Source organism: Danio aesculapii, chromosome 6 (genome assembly GCF_903798145.1).
Source record: "Danio aesculapii chromosome 6, fDanAes4.1, whole genome shotgun sequence".
In the NCBI taxonomy this organism is placed as follows: Eukaryota; Metazoa; Chordata; class Actinopteri; order Cypriniformes; family Danionidae; genus Danio; species Danio aesculapii.
Genome location: NC_079440.1, coordinates 8384998 through 8395595, shown reverse-complemented (window position 1 = coordinate 8395595; position 10598 = coordinate 8384998). Strand labels below are relative to the sequence as shown.

The following is a 10598-nucleotide window of genomic DNA, read 5'->3' as shown; positions in this document are numbered from 1 at the left end:
AACAGTTGGAGGGGCGTGGCTAAGTATATCACTTGATAAAAACAGATTGCAGAAACATTATGATTGACATTCTCCCTTTGTACATGTGATCAGAGGGGGAAAGCCCCGCCTATTAGTGACAATCTCTCCCTCATTAGCATAGGACGTTAGTCTTGTTTTTGAATCTGCCACTATGCTGACACACAAGCATTTGTACAAGGGTGTAGATTCGCCCTTGACCTTGTTGGGGACATACATCCCTAGAGCGCATGCATTAAACAGCACAAATTCTGTTCCGCGCTTTTAAAAACATGAAGTACTTAATAATATAAAATAAACACTTAATAATAAAAATAACAATCATGTGAGTTCACTGCAAAGGAGACATTTGAGGAGGTTTTTAATGTAGAGAAATGTATAGAGGTGTGTGACATAATTTAACTGTTTTATCCCGATTATTGTTTTTCATAATCATGGAGGCCAAAATCGAAACTGAATTTTGATTAAATGCTCAGCCTTGGTTAATAGTGAACTTGTAGCGAGCTTGACTTGTTGCACGTGTAGGTTAAGAGTTGAATCAGCATTATTTTGAAGTCGATTACATTATTGGTAGGGACATTTAAGTAAATTGGTGAGGAAACGTCCATCCCAATTCTACACCCTTGCATTTGTAGCTCCGCCCACTTTTGAAAAGAGCACAATCTCATTTGAATTTAAAGCGACAGTTACCAAAATGGTGCATTTAGGATCAAAGCCTAAATGGGGCAGTTCCAAATGGTTATTTTGAGCTGAAACCTCACATACACACTCTAGGGACATCAGAGACTTATTTTACATTTTGTAAAGAGAGGCATAACAGGCCCCCTTTAGGATAAATTATGAATTGACTTCTGCCACAAATCGAAGAAGATTCGCATCAAATATCGGTTATCAGTCAGCCGACTCTGGCGCCACTCCAGCGCAGCACAAAGACCCTGCAGAACCGGTTTGGTACTTTGCGTCCCCACTGGCGTCTGGATGACAATGGAGACTGCAGTATCTGGAGAGGACAAACTCTCCCTCAAATCTGCCTTTGTCTGCTTTTTACAGCTCAGAGGTCAGACAATGAAATCTGGCCAGCAGACATGCACTGACTCACCAGAATCTGCCAGAAGATTCTAAAGATCCTGTGCTTATGATCAAATTGGAGCTCATAAATTGTGCTATTTTTGGCCTTAATTGTTGCTTAGGTTTGCTCTTTGGGGTTTTAAGTGTGCTATAACTTTTTTCAAGTACTCAGACTTTCTAAAAGAGGGACCAAAGGCATACAAGAATTTTACAGATGATTTAATAAATGTTACAATTAATCCTAGTCATTTTCTGCTGTTTCGGATCACTGTATCTATATGTTTTTGTTTGTTTGATCTTTTATATTTGACATAGATATAGCATTTATTTGTAAATGTTCAGATTTCGTGCAGAACAGAAGAATCTGGAGACATAAAATAATACTTCGATCTATTTTATTTTTTATTTTTTTTAATTACATTATACACAGTTGAAGTCAGAATTATTAGCCCCCCTGTATTATTAGCCCCCCTGTTTATGGTTTCCCCAATTTCTGTTTAACGGAGAGAAGATATTTTTTAACACAGTTTTAACCTTAATAGTTTTAATAACTCATTTCTAATAACTGATTTATTTTATCTTTGCCATGATGACAGTAAATAATATTTGACTAGATATTTTTCAAGACACTTCTATACAGCCTAAAGTGACATTTAAAGGCTTAACTAGGTTAATTAGGTTAACTAGGCAGGTTAGGGTAATTAGGCAAGTTATTCTATAACAAAGGTTTGTTCTGTAGACTATCGAAAAAATATATAGCTTAAAGGAGATAATAATTTTGACCTTAAAAAATGTAAAACTGCTTTTATTCTAGCCAAAATAAAACAAATAAGATTTTCTCCAGAAGAAAAATTACTATCAGACACACTGTGAAAATGTCCTTGCTCTGTTTAACATAATTTGGGAAATATTAAAAAAAGAAAATAAAATTCAAAGGGGGGCTAATAATATAATGTGTATGTATATATAAACATTTGCGCAGATGTAATAAACATTAAACTTAATTTTTTTTAGACAATTGCCATACAACACATCATAAAAAATGATGTTATATAATTTATAGGTATAATTTATACTTCTAGGTATATATTTGGGGGCCTTAAGATTCCCTGGGGCCCTAAGCGACCACTTATCTTGCCTATTGTTTAAATCCACCCGTGGTAATAATATTACTTTTATAAGTAATGAGTAAAGTAACGCGTTACTTTTAAAAATCAAATAATTATTTGAGTTACTTTTTTGAAAATGTAACGCAAGTTACTCTCTTTGCACAAACTGTGTGACCGCAGCTTTAGTGTGTGCAAGAGTGTATGAGTGTTTCACAGTGTTGGGTTGCGGCTGGAAGGGCATCCACTGCATAAAACATGTGCAGGATAGGTTGGCGGTTCATTCCGCTGTGGTGACCCCTGATTAATAAAGGGACTAAGCCGAAAAGAAAATGAATGAATGAATGAATGAATGAATGAATGAATGAATGAATGAATGAAAGATGCTTTACAAGTTGTTATTATTTTTTTGCATTAAGACAAAATGTCGAAAAGGAGATTGAGTGACATAAGAAAAAAAAAACTGCAAAATAAATCAATTAAAATAATTTGAAGTACAAAAGGTGCATTTTAGAAGCACCCTCAGTGCTCACCTAATAAAACAACCACAATCCTGCATAACCGCCCCTAATTAAGCGCGTAGTGCATATGGCTGGAATTGCTTAGGGCCCCAAAATCACTAAATCCGCCCCTGATTATTACATAACTTGCGTTACTTGTAATGCATTACCCTATATATATATATATATATATATATATATATATATATATATATATATATATATATATATATATATATATATATACATATTGTATCTATACAAAAAACTATAAATATGGAGGTGCCTCTCACACAGAGATAATCATATTTTAGTTTAGATCTTAGAGACAGAAAAAGTCTTGCTATATATTGAAGGTAGCCTGAGAGCGCACTATCAAGTGCATTTTCAAACCGCTTTAGGCTCTTTGAAATCCATCACTCAGACATTTTCCACATACTTTTCTCTTCAGGGTGACACAGAGGATAGGCGTGGCAACCCCGCCCCCTTCAGCGCTCACCCAATAAAACAACCACAATCCTGCATAACCGCCCCTAATTAAGCGCGTTGTGCAGCACGCAAGGAAGCGTGTGGGCGTTGCCGGATCGCCCCTTTTTACTCTTCAGCCAATAAAGAGTTGGGTAAAATAGCCCACATTTACATACACTTCCCTAACTAAGCGTCTAGTGGAACATTTGCGCCGTTTCTGCGGTTTGGGCCTTCGTTGAACCTGCTGCACTGTCGTTCGCGTGTTTTTGAACTTTTCAAAATACCTGTTTCTGAAACATTTAACTCGGAAAGGAGCTCGGGCGCATCTTGAAGTTACTTTAAAATAACGTTTCTGTCGACACATTCGCAACAATGGATGATCAAATAAGCTCCACGACACCTTCATATGACGTTCATCACGATGATGAAGGAGAATTTCGAGCAGAAAAACAGGCGAACTCTCTGATGGACGAAGATTTCTCGAGTCGGGAGGCACAGGCTAATGTTCCCGAGGTGGAGGGTATTTTAGATCTGGCCGGGGGAGCGAAAGATGCGCTGGAGAGACACAGGTCCACAATGCCACGTAAAGAAGAGCCGCTGCTGGACTTTGGAGAACCAGAACCATCATCCACCATTAAACCAGAGCCAGAAGCTCCAAAACCAGCGCCGATCAGCTCGTTTGGAGACGCATCCCCAAAACAGGCAAAACCCGAAGCAAAAGAAGAGAAGCCAACAGTAGCACCATGTAAATTTAACTCTTCGTGTTCATGTAAGTAATTTAATGTTACTTTATGAATATAAATGTTATCATTTGGAGATGTAATTTATTTAACGTTAGCTAACTTGTCTGTATCTGTAATGTGTATATACATAACCAACTTTTAAGCCAAGTTTATCCACCCTCATGTTACACCATGATCAATTGACACTAACGTTACGTCAGATCCGTTTAAATAATTCACATTACCTACATTACTGAAGTCTAAGTGACTTTTTACCGTCTTTCTGTGTCGCATTAACCTTCTTGATGTTTTTAATTTTACACAAGTCTCATTTTATTGCTTTTAGATCTCAAAAACTGGTTTTAAATTGAAGTTTTTTGTCAAAATGTATTTAATTACTTTTGTTACTCATGTCTTTTATGGAAAGTACCACAGAATACAGACTTCTCAGATACGTTTATATATTTTTTAATCATCTTTTTTTAATCACGTGGATGAGCAGCGTTATGAAACTGATGATTAAGAAAATTAAAAAATTTCCATGTCATGGTGATGACGCCACTTTACTGACATCTTGTGGACAATGTGAAGCATTGCAAAATTAAAAACGACGACGACATAAAAGATTATATTGCTCAATATTGAGCATTTTGTTTAAATGTAAAGTTATTCAAATGAATAAACCTTCTTAATAGGTTTAATAATTCCGTTTTTTTTTTTAAAGTCGGAAACAAAATGGCGTTTAAATTGAGCTTCACACACTTGATATTCACCTCCCTATTGTACATAACAGACTGAATAAAGGTCAGTTTAGCTGGAGGCAGAGTTTACTCAGAAGTGTCACTGACATTGAGGGAGTTGCAATGACCCACAGTCAAAATGGGCTTCATAAATCATCCATTATACACTGAGGCCATAATCATTTTAGACTAAAGGGCATACTCAAAGTGACGTTCGCTTTTGTTCACACTACTTATTTAAAATGAGCTGAAACAACACAATTCTTAAGGTTTTTTGTGTCAACGTAATTGTTTTATGTTCAATCCACTTCAATTTGTAAACTATAATAAGTTAACTTAAAATTAGGCTTAGGTGACCTGACCTCCAATCTTTTACATCTACAAATGCTGTAAATTCGATTACTACAGACACCAGATTCATAATTTCGTTACCGCTATGTCAATTTGAAATAGTGGACCCCCCCCCCCCATTTTTATATGCCTTTTTCTTTTGATATTTTATCAAATAATTCATTAATTTCAAGTGTTATTTCATAGCATGTGCCATGTAGGATATTTAAATATGTGAATGGACCAGATATATCTTGACAGTATTTTCCGGTCATACATTTACATCTCTTTATTTTTTTCTAAAACAACTTACCACAGAGTTATGGGATCAGAAAAATCTATATCAAATATCAATAACACTTCTTTAGATTTAAATTGAGGGGAATAAACATGCTTTATGGATGTGACCAAAAAAGTATGCGAGATGCAACAAACTTTTTAGAAATTCTGTGAATTAAGCTGCACAACCCAAAAGAAACAAAACTAATCAAAATGATAAGAGTTGTCTCTCTAGAGTTCAAAAATGATTGATTTTATTTTATTTAAAGGGCACCAATGATGAAAATCAACTGTTTGGAAAGAACTGTGTAGTATAATGTATCTACTATCAATCATATTGGTGTGATATAAACCCAACAAGTCTCTTTTTTTTTTTTTTTTTTTTTTTTGAGACGTTAAAATAGGATCCAAATCACAATGATTCTGAGGCCCAACATGATGTAGGAGTCCAGTTTCCCCACCTGCTAAATTGATTGACAGGCATCATGCTTCTTTAATAACATGTATATAATTGTCCACAGAATATTTTTTTGAAGAAACGGATTAAAATATCTGTTTAACGCTCTGTGATTTTACAGTTTTAAGTATTATAAGTTTAAAATATGTTTTTAAAACAGAGCATGTTTGTAAAATACACAGTAAAATTGCTATGTAAAGGCGGCTTTATACTTCTGTGTCAAGCACACTCATATGATCCGGCGCAGCCTTCGCGCGGTCTCATTCCCCGTTCTGTGGCTGATGCCGATGCTCACGTGCACCTCTCAAAAAGATTTAACCACGTGCCACAACGACACGTATCGCAAGCTCTGTGATTTGATTGGCTTGGTAGCGGTGACGAGTGTGTGCAGTGCTGAGAGCCGCGAGCCCGATGGAGCGAGTGTTTACAAGTGTAGAGTCCTGTGAAGGAGTTCCAGATGAAGACTGTTGTTTCGTTTACCTTGTGATTTAAAGATGTTGCTCGTCTGCCAGTTCCCGCCTCTGAATGAGTTAAGGTGCGGTCACACTTGACTTTTCCTTCCATAGACTTCCATTCATACGCACGCGAATGCGTCAGACCGGAAACGCGGGGTCATGCGTCGAGTTTTGCAGGTTGCTGCGGTGCAAAGTTCAAACTTGGTGAACTCTAACCTGCGAAATCGGATCACTTGACTGCGTGAGATGAATTGAGCATCAAAACAGGACCTCTCTAGACAGAAATTAAAAACATGGAGCAATCGCTCGCTTTATTAATGTCTAATCATCTTGTTTAATCCCGCCCCTTTTCGCAGCGCCGCACGACAGAATTTCGCACACACAAAGCCCGGTGTGACCGTAGCTTGAGTTTGAGCTGCTTGTAGCATTTAGAAAACACCCATGAAACTCTACACAGAGGAACATAACATACTGCCAACTAGTGCTTCAGAAGTGTTATTGCAGAGCAACACAAACAGCATGTAGAAGTATAAATGCAGGACTACGTGCAAGGCAGAGGCCGTGAGTCATGCCGATCACTCAATGCAGTTCTATATCAGCCATGGCCGCATGGTGTCAGTAAACGCTCGTATGTGTGGGTATGTACTGCAAATGGGATTTGTGTGAGACTCCTCATATCAGAAAGGCTTGAATAATCTCCACCACTAATACATTAAATAAGCGTACTTGGTATTTTTGACTAATGAGCTGTATTTCAGCTTCATTCATATCTGTCTTGATCACTGACTGCTGTTTATCTGCTGTAACGCATAAGAAGCAGACATGCACGTGGGAATGGTGGGTGAGGAGAAGCAGCTCATTTGCATTTAAAGCCACAGGCTACAAAAAGACCTACACTGTATTCAGACACCAAAAACAGGCATAATCTGCAGCCTATAATGATGAGTAGGACCAGATGGAATCTGCGGAAATTTTTTGCTATTTCTGCGCAGAATTTTGGTAAAAATCTGCGAATTTATGCGGAATGATTTTGGCAGCATCATAACTAAAACCTTAATATTAGAAATAAACAGTAATACCTTTTTAACTTCTATTTAATGTTTACAATGCAAATCCATTTAGATCCACTTTATTTGATAAACAAAGTATTTCTCTCATATAATACATCTACAAAAAAAATGAAAATAGTACTTTACAAACTATATTGTAAATAAATCCTATTAATCAATAATATTAATAATATTTATTTAAAAACTGAATAAATATAAATTTACACACATTTACTCAAGTAAATAAACAGAATCAATGATGGGCTGAAAATCTGCGGAATTCTGCGCGCGCAGATTCCGTGTGGGCCTACTGATGAGTATTTTGAGCTGATACTTTACAGATACATTCTGGAGGCTTATTTTACATCTTGTAAAAAGGGTAAAATAGGTGCCCTTTAACATTTTTGCATTCTTGAAGAAAAAAGCTTCATTATGGAAGTGACGGATGGGAAACAGATGTGAAATTGCCACTTGTGTGGTAAATCAAATATCATCGTTTGACAAACCTACTCAGAAAACTTAGAAAGGGTTTTGCTATTTTGCTGAAAACTTAATTGTTTTTTTATGGCAAGGTTGACATTTGCATGAAATTACTCTTCAGCGGACACCCTATTGAGTATTACATCAGGAACCCAAATGATGGCTGTATTGTAGAGCGCCCCAGCTGATGCTAAAACCTCATGTTACCAGTACACTCCGTCCAGCACCTTTTGAATGTGGTCAGCTGACCTCAGCAGTGCTGGCCTTTGCAGAACGTGATCGAGGCAGCTCTGCTAGAAGACCCGGTACATCTCTCTGCCCCCTTCAGTCCTGTCCTGCTCCAGCCAGAGACTCGTACCTCCTTCCTCACCCCCCGAACACCTCTTCTGCAGACCCCTGACTGGATATATGACCGATGCACGCCAATTCAGATAACACCACATCTATGACAACCTCAGGGATGGAGATTAAACACTGGAAAGAACAGGGTATAAACTTTTTTTTTGCGCTAAATTGACTATAATATTAACTAATGTACTATTATTCTTTTCATTTGGGGTTTGTTTAAGTAAGCAAGTCAAACGGAGGATGTTTGCTCTGGTTTTAAGGTATTGCTTGTGAAGGTGCTTGTGGGAGAGAATGTTCTAGTCACGCTGAGTAAATGGTCTGGGGTGTCTTGATTACAAAGCATATTGCAACGGCAAGCATTTATCCCTCAGCCAGAGAATGCTGTTTGGCAAACATCCCGCTTGCTGCCCGAATGCTGGACTCACTGCGCATTCTGCATTTGAAAATTAGATAAAGGATATATGATGCACCAATTCAAAGTATTTTTTTTTCAAAAGATTTTTTTCTTCACAAAATTTGTGTAATTTTATGTGGAATGATTTTGAGAGCAGAGTAACTAAAGTTAAGACATTTATTTATTTATTATTTATTTATTTATTTATTTATTTATTTAGCTTAGTTAAGGTTTACAACACATCTAATACAGAAAGCTAGTCTCTCTAATATTTCTACTAAAAGACAAAAAATATTACTTTACAATAGGGCTGCAGCTACTGATTAGTTTGATAATCGATTAGTTGGATGATGGGTGATTTTTTCTTTTTCTTTTATTTATTTATTTTTATTTCGATTTCATCAGATTTAAAAAAAAATCTTTATATAGGTAATAATAATGTATAAAAATGTTCATTACAGAATTGAAAAGCCACATACCAAGTTTAATTTTGATATTTTTAAACCTTTTAAATGAATAAAACTTATCTAAATATTCAAAATAGAAATAAACAAAAAGCAAAACAAGTGTTGTACTCCTGTTATATTCGCTTTATGAAATTAGGACATAAACATGCTGACATTAAGGTAATAAGCAGCAGGGTTTGTTGAAGTATTTAAATTATAAATGGAAAAACAACCAACTTCTTTTTGAAACCGTAATAGAAATCAGAACAACAAGTGTGCTTTCACTGCTCCGTACACAAATGTAACGTCATTAGCATTCGCTAAAGACCACAACATTGGGTTGGACACCCTTTTGCCTTGAGAACTGCCTTTTATCCTTCGTGGCATAGATTCAACAAGGTACTGGAAATATTCCTCAGACATTTTGGTATATATTGATATGACAGTGTCACACAGTTGCTGCAGATTTGTTAGCTGCACATCCATGATTTCAATCTCCCGTTCCACTACATCCCAAAGGTGCTTTAATGGATTGAGTTCTGGTGACTGTGGAGGCCATTGGAGTACAGTGAATTCATTTTCATGTTCAAGAAACCAATCTGAGAGGATTCGTGCTTTGTGACATGGCGTGTTATTCTGCTGGAAGGATAAAGTGATGGACATGGTCCGCAACAATACTCTGGTTGGCTGTGGTGTTGACACGATGCTCAATTGGTACTAATGGGCCCAAAATGTGCCAAGAAAATATCCCCCACAACATTACACCACCAGCCAGAACCATTAATACAAGGCAGGATGGATCCAAGCGTTCATATTGTTGACGCCAAATTCTGATCCACCATCCTTGTGCTGCAGCAGAAATCAAGACTCATCAGACCAGGCCATGTTTTTCCAATCTTCTGTTGTCCAATTGCGAGCCTGTATGAATCGTAGCCTCCGTTTCCTGTTCTTGGCTGACAGGAGTGGCACCCGGTGTGGTCTTCTGCTGCTGTAGCTCATCTGCCTCAAGGTTCGATGTGTTGTGCGTTCAGAAATGCTCTTCTGCATACCTCGGTTGTAATGAGTGGTTATTTGAGTTACTGTTGCCTTTCTATCAGCTCGAACCAGTCTAGCCATTCTCCTCTGGCATCAAGGCATTTGCGCCCACAGAACTGCCACTCACTGGATATTTTCTCTTTTCCGACCATTCTCTGTAAACCCTAGAGATGGTTGTGCGGGAAAATGCCAGCAGATCAGCTGAAATTCTCAGACCAGCCCATCTGGCACTAACAATCATGCCATGTTCAAAGTCACTTAAATCACCTTTCTTCCCCATTCTGATGTTCAGTTTGAACTGCGGCTGATCGTCTTGATCATGCCTACATGCCTAAATGCATTGAGTTGCTGCCATGGGATTGGCTGATTAGAAATTTTCATTACCGAGCACTTGGACAGGTGTACCTAATAAAGTAGCCAGTGATTGTGTATATTTAATAGGCATTTTAACATTCCTTTAACATACTCGTACATTTTTAACATCGAATTATCTTTTAATAATGGGAAGTCTTTGTCCCTTGAAAGTGCTTGTGGCTATTTACAGTACTATGCTGTTGTATTAGAATTATACATGATCTCAATAATATATAAAAATAGAGTATAAAATGATCTTAATATTACTTATTGCAATAATTTTTGTGACCCTATTTCGCACAACAAAAATTCTTTATCATGACAGGTCTATTTGGTATTTCTGGAGGGT

The 10598-nt window shown here is 37.1% G+C and overlaps 1 protein-coding gene across 2 annotated transcripts in view; it reads left to right on the top strand.

Moving 5' to 3' along the window:
- The first annotated feature begins 3339 nt into the window (after positions 1 to 3339).
- rtn4a (reticulon 4a) overlaps positions 3340 to 10598 on the top strand; it is a 31120-nt gene continuing 23861 nt past the window's right edge. The window contains exon 1 of one of the 2 annotated variants that reach the window (XM_056459409.1): positions 3340 to 3929. In XM_056459409.1, coding sequence (XP_056315384.1) covers positions 3533 to 3929 — 397 coding nt within the window. In that variant the 5' untranslated portion in view covers positions 3340 to 3532. Of the gene's footprint in view, positions 3930 to 7976; positions 8161 to 10598 lie in introns of those variants that run through there. The other variant, XM_056459410.1, reaches the window with a different exon arrangement.